Raw genomic sequence first — 14036 nt, 5'->3', positions numbered from 1 at the left:
TCATATTGAACTTACGATGGTTAAGCTATTGTATTCATGAGAGTTGAGAATGTGATATTCTATTATGCTCATATGGATGGAATTTTGTTGGTATTTAAGTTATTTAATGTATCTTATCACTTGTTTTTCATTTATATGTCCTAATGGTTCTATATTTCATGTTTTATAGCCTTTCATGTTCATTCCTACAACATTTCGATTTTCGATTTCAAAATTAGGGTTGAGGTAGAAATCATACATAGGGTTGTTTTCTCACAAATCTAATAAGGTCACCTATATATTTAGAAGGCCTAAAATAGGCTAAATACCAACTTTGAGTCCAACCTAATCCTTAAAAACCCCTGAGATGAACTCTCGAGATCTCTTGAGTTGGCTCTGGAAAAAATACCATATCTCGAGCGAGATCTCGCTTTTTCTCAAGGGTGAGATTGCCCTTGAGAGCAAGATCTTGAACCTTGATCAAAACACACGTAGTACATGATGATGCATGCTCCATTTATCAGAAAATAAAACTAGCAAATGATATTTAAGTCTCAACTGGTCAAGTACTTCTACAACAGATTAGGTAGACTTCTAGCCTTCCTAGTGCAATAAGTGTGAGGAAATAAATGCTAGTCGTCCTAAAAGCAGTTTTAGCATATACTGGCTAAGAACTCCAATATAATCTTAATTTTTTGCCCTTCATTGGAAAACTCTCATGCTGGTCCGCTTGTTTCTTCTAGAACTTAATATCATACTATAGGTGGGATAGTTTGCAACTATCTCATTATTTCTGCACATATATATGTTTGTCCAACACCTATCCCCTAGTTAGCAAGAGTCATATTATTGGGTATGTGCGCTCAACCATTCGCACATGCAGCGCACATGATTTCATAACTTTTGACCCTACAGATGCTTCCCACAACACATGCACTTGTACAACAACTACAAGTAAAATATATAATGACATATTGACATATACCATCCCGCGGTTATCATATTATCTCATAACTATCACCATCCACGTCCGACTGAAATCAATAGCAAATCAAAACTGACTACGCCATGATCATGAAAGAGGAATACAAATGCATGTTGCACATAATTAAGTGAAAACTTCGAAAGCAAAACTAAGCCCACTCACATTAGTGATGTTTAATGTGATGGAATAACCAAATGTCCACTAGGACCTCACAGTCAAGAGTCTTTGGACCTTATGGATCATCACCAATCTCCCCTTAGTAAGATTCTGTTGAAAAGCTTACCTATTGAGGAATGTTCCTTTTTAAATATCGTGGCAGGTGATAGTCCTGCTTGGCCTTGGAGATAAAGACACATAATGCTTGTTGTGTGTGTTCCAGTTGTGTGCATAGACATCAAAGCCTATATTTAAGATACTATAGTTGTATTTTATTTAAGTGCTCCATCACCTTGTAACGATGTTTTGGATGTAATAAGACAGATAGGTATTAGCACTCTGATAGATTGCTCAGTGAGATCATTTAATCATTTTAAACTAATATAGTTCAATTATTCTTCCATTATTATTATTATTATCAGATCCTCTTTATGCCATTGATATTATGTAGACATACTTAAAGATATGTGTGATTGTTCAGTGATTAGTGTGTGAACAGTGGGGGACAAGGTCATAAATTCCCAATTACAATTGGGCTACATCAAGGATCAGCTTTATGCCAATTTATTTGCACTTATAATGGTGATTTAACCAAAGACATTCAAGATTGGTGCTTATTGCCAATTATATTGTTTTGATAGATGAGACACGTGGTTAAACCTGTAGACATGGGTTAATGATTTAACCAAAGACATTCAAGATGAGGTTGCTTAGTGTATGCTTTTGACTAAGAAGAGAGAAAATGGTTTGATGAGCCCTACCGTTAATGATATTGTTTTGGTAGATGAGACACGTTTTCTTCACTCGTTGCGGTTTTGCTTGGAATTTGTTGTAACGTTGATTAAAACCTAGTTAGAATCCTGAAATTTATTTTTTTCACGCGCAACTTTGAAATAAATATTTTAAAATTTAAACTCTTTACACAACCCAAATGCAAAGTGATGAAGGCTTTGAACTTAATATTATAATCGAGTGTAAACCCCAGAATGCATCTAGTGTGTAACTTTGATGTAACCCCTTTAATATTTTATTCATACACGGTGCGAACACTCAGTGAAATATCCTGACTTCTGCCATTAATAAATGCTTTTTACATATTTTTATTATTTTATTTGAAACGAAATTGTTATTATAGGCAGCAAAATCTCGCCGAAATTTCGGCGATTTTTTGGCGAATCAAGGACGACTACTTCACTTATTAGATTAGTGTTAGCCGCCTACCCCGGAATGGAATGGAATGGAATAGAAAGAACTTGATGAGAAGGAGATTTCGCAAAGTGATTATTTTAGGTACCTTGGCTCAGTCATAAATTGAGGAGGTGATATACAAGACGATGTTTTGCTAAAGCACTAAAATAGGGTGGATGAAGTGAAGCGATGTGCTAGGGCCCTAGGGGTCTTGTGTGAGTGATGTATTTATTTAAAGCTCAAAGGAAAATTCTATAGTATAGTCGTATGACCAGCCATGATATATGGTGCAGGGTGTTGGGCTGCTAAGAAGCATTAATACATAAATTAGTGTAGCATAAATGAGGATGCCAAGATGGAGATGGTAAAAATAGGAAGGTTAAGGTGTTGAATGATTGTACTAGAGCTGGTCTAGGAGTAGCTCCGATAAATTATAAGCTATGAGCAAGTCAATTGAGGTGGCATGGCTACATTCAATGGAGGTTCTTAAGTGCCCTCATATGGAAGTTATTAAATCCAAATCATGTTTTATGTGGCCCTTAGACTATGTTGTCCTAGAGTATGTGGTGTGTCACTGTGGCATACCAATCAATGCCCTGAACCTAGTAGTTTAGGTGAGGTATGAGATGGTGTTTCATAGAGGATTAAAGTATGGATGGATGAAGTAGAGAGGTGAATGTGGAGTGCGACTGACATATGTGCCACAAAATGTTGGGCTATTAAAAAGTGTCTTATTGAAAAGCTTTATGTAGTAGAGATAAGGATGTTAAGATGGATCTGTAGTAAAAGCAGGAAAGATAGGAGTACAAAGTGAAAGTATAAGAGCAGCCTTGGGAGTCAGGACTGGCTTCAATCAATGATAAACTTCGAGAGCGTCTCTTAAGGTGGTATAGTTGTATCCACCAAAGTCCAAGTTCCACACCAGTGAGGAGCAGTGACACAATTCCAAATGAAGGTCTAAAAGAGTGAGGGCCTGACTTAAAATGACCATATGCAAATTGGAGAGGAAATCTCTACTCATTTGTTATTTACAATTTTACATTACTTTGACATTGTAGTTATAGATTATAAGTTGCTTCTGATTTCCAGACCTGAGGTTTTTTAGTATGTGGATCCTTAGAGCTGATTATTGGCTTCTTCATATGGTTGGATTGCCTTCTATACTTTTGCAAATCTGTTGTCTATTCTGATCATTTGGTTTTGAGATATTAAACTATTATTTTTCATCTGATTTCCTGAAATTGATTGTGTTCACTCGTACAGCGATCCTGGGTAGTTCTTGCTTTTCATTTCTTTCTAGAACCTATAAATGTATTAAGGGACAAAGTTTTCAGTTCCCAATGAACTTTCTTACTCTAGGTCTCTTGTACTATGTTTGACCTCAGACAAGGTGATATATGTCCAGCACCAAAGAATGCTTTGTAATAGAAAACAACCTAGCATTGATAGGTAAATGGGTTAGGCTTTCATTGGTTGGGTTTCTGTTGTAATCTGCCAACTTTATGGGCCTAAAACATGTGTAACTGAGCTGAGCATGAAAATCCCCATACTTTGCTTTTTTTAGCCTGGTCCATTTAGAGCTGACAGGTGTTACTTAATTTCTCCTTAAAAGGTTAATAGTTGTTTTAGAGTTACTTTATGAAATTAGGTTGATGGTTGTTTGTTTCTTGTTAGAATTCCTTAGAAAAAGGGTTGGTTGGTACTTAGGATTAGGTAGGATATTATGTATGAGTTAGTTTAGGACTCATTTAATTTCTATTTTCAGTTCAAAAGGAACTCTTTATTGTATGACCATTACCCTTTATTTGAAGTCCCATGTGGATGAATAGAAGTTAGTTTTTTTTTATTTTGAATAGACTTTGAGTTATTTGAAAGCCAAAGAATCTGCCATCTTTCCTCTATGGGAGAATCAACAAGGTTACATTATTAACCAGGTCTGGGACCTTCGGAACTGTTGGGTAGCATCTATTGTTGGCAAAGCAAGGCTTGAAAGGGATGTCAAGTAGGCAATATTCCTCTGGTCTAGGATCTCTTCTTTCCCTTCATTTTCCTTTACCTGGTTCAATTGGCTCTTCTTCTATAAATCAAAACCCTAATATTTCTGTATACCATCATAGAATCCCTTCCCTTTTCATAGACTCCAGCCCATAGTTGCCATTGCGATGAGGCGATGTGAGGTCGTTTAGGCTAGTTGAGGCGATGAGTCGACGAGGTGCCCTCTAAGGCGGTTGAGGTGTTTGGAGGCATTTTAAGTGAAATTTTGGCTGTGATTGTAAATGAACATGTATTATGGAAAAGAAAAAGATCATATTCTAGTCATCCTATATGGCATATATTGATGCATTCATCTGTATTGATGATAATGAAGCTTCTATTCCTTTTTTTTTTTTTGGTAGCAAATGAACTTTCTATTCTGAAAAAGATGAAACAGTAATGAAAAAAATTGGTTTTTCAACAAACAAGGTCCTAGGTAGAGATCATTAGGCTTCAACATGCTATTTTTTAAATTGGAATAGGTTACTAATTATGGATCATTAGGTTCTAATTGCCAATTGATTCTCTGCCTTCAATTTGGCATCATTGATTTGGTTTTTTTTTAAATAAAATAAAATAAAAATTCAAAACAGTGGTCGCCTTGGGTCCAAGGTGCCTAAGGCGACCGCCTTATGACCTAACAATAAGGCGACAGTCACCTTACGACCCTGGAGGGTGCCTGGACACCTAGGCGTCGCCTTAACAACTATGCTACAGCCACAGATCTTCCCATTCCTTCGATCAGAATCCAGCTTAGTCTGGACCCTAAAAGACCATTGACCTTAAACCCCTAAAATTCCTCGACCAATCCCTACTTCTTAGGAATCTTCTATTGAGAGTCAAATTCAAATTGGTCTTCCTACTGTCCACATTAGTCTTAGCCCTAAAATCACATCTAAAATAGACTCCCTCAACCCCTACATGTAATGCCTACATTGCTGTGCACTTTCTTGGCACTTTGTAAGCACAAGTTTGTTGCTCCATGAAGAGCTTGGTCAACCATCTACGTTGGACCCGCAAAAATGAATAAAGTGGGGGTTTTGATGTATTCAGATTTGGTTCTATTTTAAAAGGGTCCTAGTGTATTGCTGCCCTGCTTGGACTCCTAATCAAAAGGCTGCATTATGGGGTTTATCACTTTATTGGAGGGTAAATATTCATGTTGCAAACCCGTTCTTGTGAGTTTACCCTGACTTGCTTTGGCTATTTCCTCTTACCTCATTTCCCATCTTTTTCTGCCCCCATCCTCTCTCCTTCGTTTTCTTTTTTCTTTACCTTCTTCTGGTTAAAACTCTGTTTTCCTTACTTTGTTCTGTTTGGATCCACGTAGCTGACCTATTAAGTTGGGATCCAGCTGAGCTTGCTGCTGCTGTCTGTTATGGGTTTTAGATATTAGCCGTAGTAATGTAGTACTGTATTTGAATGATCAAAACAGTAGCCAAATAAGACCTTTTCACAGGGAGACAATTGCAAATTTGATGGACTTAAGGTAGATAAAATTCAGATATAATGGAAGGCTGAAAACCAAAGTGGTAGAACAAGGATATTGGTTTAAGAACAAGGACTAACTAGGTCTTCAAAACAGCAGTATGCTATAAAGAAGAATGGATGGAACAATATAAGAGAATTAAGAGAACAATAAGGACAACAAAGTAACATGTAACACCCGGGCTTCTCACCGCAAGGTGGATCGATTGGATCAAACACCAACCTTCCTTGATCAAACACAAGGAGTCTTAACACCCGGGCTTCTCACCGCAAGGTGGATCGATTAGATCGAACACCAATCTACCTTGATCAAACACAAGGGTTCTCCAAGAGGAGGGATGCTAGCAAGCAATTTGATTTCATTTCACAAGTTGTTTTTTCACCATTTACATAAGTCTCTTTATATAGCATTCTAAAGAGATAAAAACATTAATGGTAACATCCAACCACTAGCTAACACAACTTACTACAAACATTAATGGAAACATCCAACTACTACCCAACACCACTAGTCAAAACAACATTAGAAACCTCCAACTACTACCCAACACCACTAGTCAAAACAATAATGGAAATATCCACCAACTATACCCCACCACTAACCAACACCACCTACTAGCTCCTTTTGTTGACTTTTTAAAGCTAGACTTAGGCTTAGTTCAAAATAGTGGGCTGATATTCTTCTTCCACTAAAGTGATCCAAGCCCATGAAACCATGGGCTCATTTTAACCCACTCCAATAGTCCTAGCCCATGCAAGCCATGGGCTGTTTTGAGTCATGTCCTTAGGCTTTAATAGGCTTGAGCTTTGGGCTTTTCTCTCTTTTGTATATGCTGCCAATTCTGCATCACATAGTTTCATTTTTTAGGATTTGCTAGTTTCTTGATTAGATTGGGAGTGGGTTGCTACAAATAAGCGTACACGGCTGAGCAGAAGAGGAGAAGAGATTGAAGAGAAAAGAGGTACTGTGGAAGCTGTGAGATGCAACAACTTGAGAGACTGGGGGTGAGAAGATGATGGGCTGAGGTAGCCTGGCTGAGATAGCTGATTCTTCTGTCCCTAGCTTGCCCTTTCTACTCCTTTTCCTTTGTGTTCTTCATATGTAATGAAAACAACAAGAAAAGTAAGAGCTTCACACACTAAACCCCCTTCCCCCCTTCCTTTCTTATAAAAATGTACTGATCTTCTCCTACTGGTTTCCTTGGTTTGATGTTGAGTTTGGATTACTCGGGGGTGGGGATACTGTGGTTACCGTGGATATTAAGTGAAAGCGACACATGCTTGCAATATTTTCTTAGTGTGGAAGATCTAGCATATGGGGCTTATAAAATAGCCTCTCCTGCAAGTTCTGCCCCCCCAACGCACCCTTCTTTTTTTTTTGGTCTCCTGGGGCCTTGAATTGATTGCAAAACATGAGCAAGCCTCATTGTCAGGGTACAGGGGATGTTATTTAAACTGTTGGAAACTTGTTTCTGAGCATTGTAGTTTCATTTGGTGCCTTCCATAGAGGATGTGGGTTTCTGAGATGTAGTGGGATGTTAGCAGTCTCAGTTACCAGCATACATAGCGGATCACAATTAGAAAACCGTGGTGTCGTGTCCCATTAATGGATCACTCAGTGGAAATTCTAAATGGTGGCTGGTGCTCTGATTATTGTATCGGCTGACAGATCAAGAATTAGATCCCATGAAGATTGTGGAAATCCTGTTAGTTTACTATTAACAGCACATCTATACAGCTATAATTTTAACAATGGTTCATTTTCCTTGTTTCCTTGTGCAGGAGTTTGGGTTGATTGACAAGAAGGAACTTGCACCGCTTCAGGAACTCATAGAATCCATTATAGTTCCATACTGAATGATATATCTAAAGAATAAAGTATGGATGCTTAATTTAGATACCGAGACAATGGAAATAAAATGCATCTTTACCAGTTAATTATATTAGTTCCTTGGCATTTTGTTGGCTCTGTTGCTATCATAATTCAGTTTTTGCATTTCAGTTATGCTTTGGTAGACTGTGGCTTTGAAGAGGACTGGGTTTTCCGCTGCTGGTTGCTCTGCTTTTACTACCTTAGCACCTTTGAATAATCACAATCTTCACTGAAGTTTGACCCAGAAAATAATTTATCAAGAAGGATTTGTTTTTAGGTTTTCCTTGAAAGATGTCTTCTATTTTACCCAGCTTTGGTTGATTTAAGAAATTAACTTTTTCAGGGATAGTCCGGTAAAACCAGAAATTTATTTTACTAAATTTTGAAAAATGATTTTCACTCTATTCTCCTTTTTTTCATTAATAACAGTATTTCTTCCACCCCTCCAGCCATTTTCAGAAGATTGTTATGAAAAAAGTTATTAGAGAGAAATAGAAATGTGGTGCTGCCACTCCTGCGCAGGGGCAGGGCAGCGAGAAAATAGATAGGCATCAGAAAGGTATGGCCATGTCAGCGTGCCTATCTATCTGAAAAATAAAATTAGAATAGATTATATTTTTATTTATTTATTTTGGGTGATGGGTAGTGTTTTGAAATTATTTAGATTTGATTCTTGTGGGAAAATTACAATCTAAGCTATCTACAAGGATGGACCAATATAAGGAAGGGGGGTGGGGAATTTATAAGAAATGTATTATAATGAAGTTTAGAAGTATTGTTTTATATTATTTTCCTCAGCAAGTTGCATTGGCATCCCAAAATGGAGGCCTTAAAGCACGGCATTATATTTTATGTTTGAAAAATATAGACACCACCAAATTGGATTTTCGTTGGACATATTAGTCCAATTTGTCACTAAAAACCATTAAATTACTGTTTTTTTCTTCATATTTTAATAGAGATACTTTTAGGATCGAAATAAAATAAGCAGTGATTTAATGGTTTTCAGTAAAAATTGGACTGATGTGTCCAATGAAAATTAAATTTTGAGCAATGTTGGGGTGCCTGTGTTTTTCAAACATAAAGTGGGGTGTCAGTATTTTAAGGCCTCTATTTTGGGATGTCAGTGCAATTTGCTCTATATTTCTTTCATAGCATTAAAAGACACGAGAACTGGGGCCTATAAGCCGACGGGATGAGAAGAGGAGGGAAGAAAGTGTAGCGGAATGGAGGTTGGAATTAAGACCTCCTTCATCTTATTGCCTCTATAGAAGGCTGTCATCATGGTGCCAAATGCACATCCCACCCATGAGCATCATTCCTAACTAGAGAGTAAAGTGTGGACATGAGGCTCTCTTGTTGTGATCTCACAAAACTGGCCCCAAAATCAATGCATGAATTCGTCTCTCCCATGATACATGAAAATATAGCTCCAAAATAGGCTCACCTAAGAACATTGAGGGTTGGGACTTGGCCTTGAGAAAATCAGCCCAGCCCATCCCTGTTGTAGCCCTAGCTAAAGAAAACTATTATAATTTTCCTTTCCAATACCATATTATACATGTATCAAGAAAATCTTATGAAGCTGTGTCATGAAGTTTTAGAGGTAAAAGAACCAAAATCTAGGATGAAATAAACTGTCACAAGTGGAATCAATTATACTATAGGTTCCATGGTTGTTTCCATGTGATTGGTTCTTTGAATACTTAAATGCTTTTATACGAGTATATGTTCCAACTCTAAAACATCCTTAACACCAATATTCGTAGAATACAGACTTTAGAATTTCCTGCACTACATATGACTACCTCTCTTTTTATCTTCACAAGTAATGTTGTGTTTGAACAAAGTCATTACTCTGCCTCTGAATGATAACTATAAGAAAGTAATAAGTGTGTTAAATGGTTTGCTTTTGAACTTTTAAACACGAGAGATTGGAGTGTGGGACTATTTGTCTTTTTTTTTTTTTTTTTTTTTTTGGCAAGTACAGGAAAAATAGAGGCTGGATCAATGCAAGAGGCAATGGTGCGAGACATTTTGCAAGGCATGGGCAAAGCAAAGGATCTAGGAGTATAATTCAAAGAAATTTGGTGTCAGAAAAAAAGAAAATCTAGCCATACTCAAAGACAATAATCGCAACATATGGCCTCTAAATTTGATACCCCTTTTTGTAGAATTGTTAAGCATCCTAAAAACCTTAAGATGTACAAACTTCGATCCAACCCCTGGAAAAATAGTTACTAGAGCTAATTCCATCTAGTTTTGATGAGAACAACTAAATTGGACTCTCCACTTTTAATTGTAAATGTAAACACTATTTTAGCTGAATGCATTTTATTATTTTATTATAAAATTGGGTAAATATCACTCACCTCCCCTCTTAACTGGACAAATAGCACTTACACCCCCATCTTACTTGGATAATATCACTTATCTCCCCTCTTACCTAGCAAATATATTAAACACCTTCCCCTCGTTAACTTTTTAGGTTAAATTTAACTTTTACCGTTAAATATTTTTCTAAAACCCCAAAATATCCTTGGCTGAAAATATTTTTTTAATTTAAACCCTAAATTACCTTAATCACCCTAGCAGTTAAAATACTAAATTATTCTCAACTAAAATAATCGTTAAAAATCAAAACACTATAGGTAAAATTCAAATTATCTTTAATTATTAAAAGCCCAACATACCCTTTTGATAATTCAGTATTGAAATTGCATTTTGATATCAAACCGTTCGTGTTTTTTTAGTTGTTTGATAAAATTAAAAAGAAAAAGGGTATGTTGGGGTTTTAATAATTAAAGATAATTTGGGTTTTAAGTATGGTATTTTGGTTTTTAATAATGATTTTAATTGAAGATAATTTAGTATTTTAGTTGCTAGAGTGATTAAGATAATTTAGGGTTTAAATTAAAATAATATTTTCAGCCAAGTATTTTGGGGTTTTAGAAAAATATTTAATGGTAGAAATTAAATTTAAACAAGAAAGTTAACAGAGGAGAGGTGTTTGATATATTTGCTAAGTTAAGAATGAAGGTAAATGATATTATTCAAGTAAGAATGGGGTGTAAGTATTATTTGTTCAGCTAAAGAAGGATGGTAAATGATATTTACCCTATAAAAAATAAAAAATAAAAAACTAAAAATGGTTTGCTTTTCGCTTAACAAGCCCTGTTCCTTATTATCCTATCTCTCAGTTTTAGTATATATCATATGCTTTGTACTCAATTGGTTAGGCCCCCACCACAGAAATAAAGTCCCTTTCCAACCTGAACCATTAACAGCTGTAAGGGAGGGGCCAAGTTTATAAAAGTGATTTCTACAGGACCATAAAAGTGGTCCACCAAATATAAAAAAAAAAGTACCAAATCATGTCAAGAGAAAGACGAATGACCCCAATTGATTACATGGCTTCTTTCTCCCTTGCTTTGATGAAGATCATATATTCTCTCTCTTTTCTTTTTATTTTTGCCCCCATTTGTAATACAAAATTGTCATTTTGGATTTTGATAAAGTAAATCTTGTGAAGAGCTAGAAGGATAAAGATATATCTTTTAATCATAGACGATAACTCTGAATACAAGCCGTTAACGTTCGTACTGACAAACTTTTTGGCCGCTATAATCGAAAGTTGAGAGACAAAAAACCCAAATCGTATATTAACATCCCAAGCAACCAATTAGCGGAAAAGATTGTGTTGTAAGAATGTTTTGCATTCGAAAAAAAAGATAGAGACATGTAAAGATATAATAGTCATTTCGTATGATCTTGTGCCTGAAGACATATAAATCTTAAGTACTTAGACAACCATCTTTTGCCCAAATGGATATGAGAAAGAAAACATTTTATTGAAGACCATGGATGGATGGTTAGTAATACCCCCAGCAAGGTGACAATGACATAAGGCAATCGTAATGCATGTGGTTTTCTGGAAGAAAGATGAAGGAGTGTAAGGCAGCACATGTGTGTCTTGTCAGGTAAAGGGGTGGCAGTTGGTGAATGTGGGGGCATAACTTTTAAGAAAGTTTGAGTGAGATTGATCTCTGCAGCATTAGCTGTTAAGAGAGAAAAGAAAGATTTCTCAAGTCAATTGGAAGCTGTTTGTTGTGTTGTGTTGTGTGGTGTTGTGTTGTGTTTCTCTGGCTTTTGAGTCATATTGAATGATGTGTTTGAGGGAAACAAAAGGTAGAAATGAAAGAAAGAGATATTTTGGGTCAGTTTTCAGTCCATGATTTAATAATACAGGGTTGTTTGAAATGGGGGAGGTATGGTAGTATGGAATATGAATGGGTGGGTGGGGTTGGGAGGTGAAGGACAGTGGGACCTTTTGGGCTGTCCAGGGAAGAAGTGTCAGCCAAGGCTTTGCTTTGTGGGTGCTGTCCAAAGGGGCAACCCTGGCAACTCTCAAATGATTACAACATTTTCAATCATCTCAACTTTGGGGCATGAGAAAGTGTTTCCTGTAGGGGAGCGTGATTCCTGTAAATATTTCAATGTAGTTTATAAACGAGTTTGGATCTTCTGCCCTTAAAAGTAGAAGACTGTGCTCCTCTCACATTCTTCCGTCACACATTTAGAAAGTGTATCCTGTAGGGAAGCGTGATTCTTGCAGTTTACAAACAAGTTTGGATGTTTTACTCTTAAAAGTAAAAGACTGTGCTCCTCTCGCATTCTTCTGTCACACATTTAGAAAGTGTTTCCTGTGGGGAAGCATGATTCCTATAAATATGGTTCAATGTGAGTTCACAAACAAGTTTGGATCTTTTACTCTTAAAAGTAAAAGACGGTGCTCCTCTCGCATTCTTCTGTCACACATTTAGAAAGTGCTTCCTGTAGGGAAGCGTGATTCCTGTAAATATGATTAAATGTGAGTTCACAAACGAGTTTGGATCTTTTACCCTTAAAAGTAGAAGACTGTGCTCCTCTCGCATTCTTCTGTCACACATTTAGAAAGTGTTTCTTGTAGGAAAGCGTGATTCTTGTAAATATGGTTCAATGTGAGTTCACAAACGAGTTTGGATCTTTTACTTTTAAAAGTAGAAGACTGTGCTCCTCGAATATTCTTCCGTCACACATTTAAGAGCTGGACACTAAGCACTGAAAGATGAATCTTTGATGAATTCCCACTAAATATGTGATGGGATGGTCATTTTATACTTTTTTTAAGAGTATTTTTCTTTGGAGGATACATAAATGTCCTAATTTCTTACCATTGTGCTTAATTACTTGTTTTATTAATTAATGAGATTTTCTAAATGACATTCTATATCATACTAGAAAAATCATATTTTTTTGATAATTGTAGCCTTACTGTTGTCTTTAAGCTATGACTTGAATTCCGGACCAATAGGTGAACATGCATCAAACACAACCTTCATTGATACGTAAGTATTTCCTCAGGCGTACTTAAGAGAGACATCTTTTTTTTTGCAAAGAAACCAATAAACTAAAAATTCTGCAGAGACCCTAAAAAAAGCTTTTATTATTAGTGGTCAATTTATGCACCATGCTTAAAAGATCATAGCATAAATTTCCACTCCAATATGTGGTTGCCTTGATTGCCAACTCATAGATGTTAACTTATCATGTTTTGATCTACTCTTGTTAGACCATCCATTTTATTGGCACTGACAATTACATGCAATGCCTTAATTGTATCAGCAAAACCTAACTATTAACCATATCAAGAGAAATGTCAACCATATTGCCTCACTAATTACAATGTAATAACACCATATGCTATTGTGTCGGATTGTGAAAATTTAATAACATCCTTAATGACTTAATGACTTGTCCTCCCCTGTCCAAGTTCAATTACGGGTATCCTGTTTGATGTTGGGATATTCATGGAGGGGTTTGAAAAGTGTGTTTCTTCTTTTAAATCTAGGGCATATAATGGACTTACCCACTCCCTAGCCAGGAAGACTTTAGTATCTCGAATTAAGTGGCCCCTCTCCTCCCCATGGTTGCATGAGTTATTATCCGTATTCCCTAGACTTTGTCCCATCCTTTCTACCTTAAAAATAATAATAACACCATTTGTTCAGAACTCTCCTTAAGATGATGCCCAAGTAAGTACAACTGCAAAGTCCGGAACACCCCCCTTGAAGGGAGTCCGGATCATCTCTCCCTACGGGGAGCACGTTGTGCTCCTTGACGCTATCAACCACAAATTACAAGGGGACCAACAGAATTAAGGTGATGGATTTTTTTAATATTTTATTACTTTTTACTTGTAGGTCCCACATAGTTTGTGGTTAGGGGTGTTAATGGTTCAGGTTGGGCTGGTTTCGGGCTGGGCCTAACGGTTTCGGGCTGAAAAGCACTCAA

The 14036-nt window shown here is 36.5% G+C and overlaps 1 protein-coding gene across 1 annotated transcript in view; it reads left to right on the top strand.

Annotated features, from left to right (window-relative positions):
- The window catches only part of LOC148999683 (MOB kinase activator-like 1A), a 29446-nt gene extending 21611 nt beyond the window's left edge, over window positions 1-7835 (top strand). The window contains exon 7 of the mRNA XM_089139284.1: window positions 7613-7835. Within this exon, the coding sequence (XP_088995410.1) occupies window positions 7613-7687 (75 nt within the window). The 3' untranslated portion in view covers window positions 7688-7835. The remainder of the gene's footprint in view (window positions 1-7612) is intronic.
- The last annotated feature ends 6201 nt before the right edge of the window (window positions 7836-14036 follow it).

The sequence above is a fragment of the Hakea prostrata genome, chromosome 11 (genome assembly GCF_041222555.1).
Source record: "Hakea prostrata isolate BN-2017 chromosome 11, UWA_Hpros_2, whole genome shotgun sequence".
NCBI classification, from domain to species: domain Eukaryota; kingdom Viridiplantae; phylum Streptophyta; class Magnoliopsida; order Proteales; family Proteaceae; genus Hakea; species Hakea prostrata.
The sequence above is the reverse complement of the archived record's forward strand: the minus strand, read 5'-3'. Positions and strand labels throughout refer to the sequence as shown.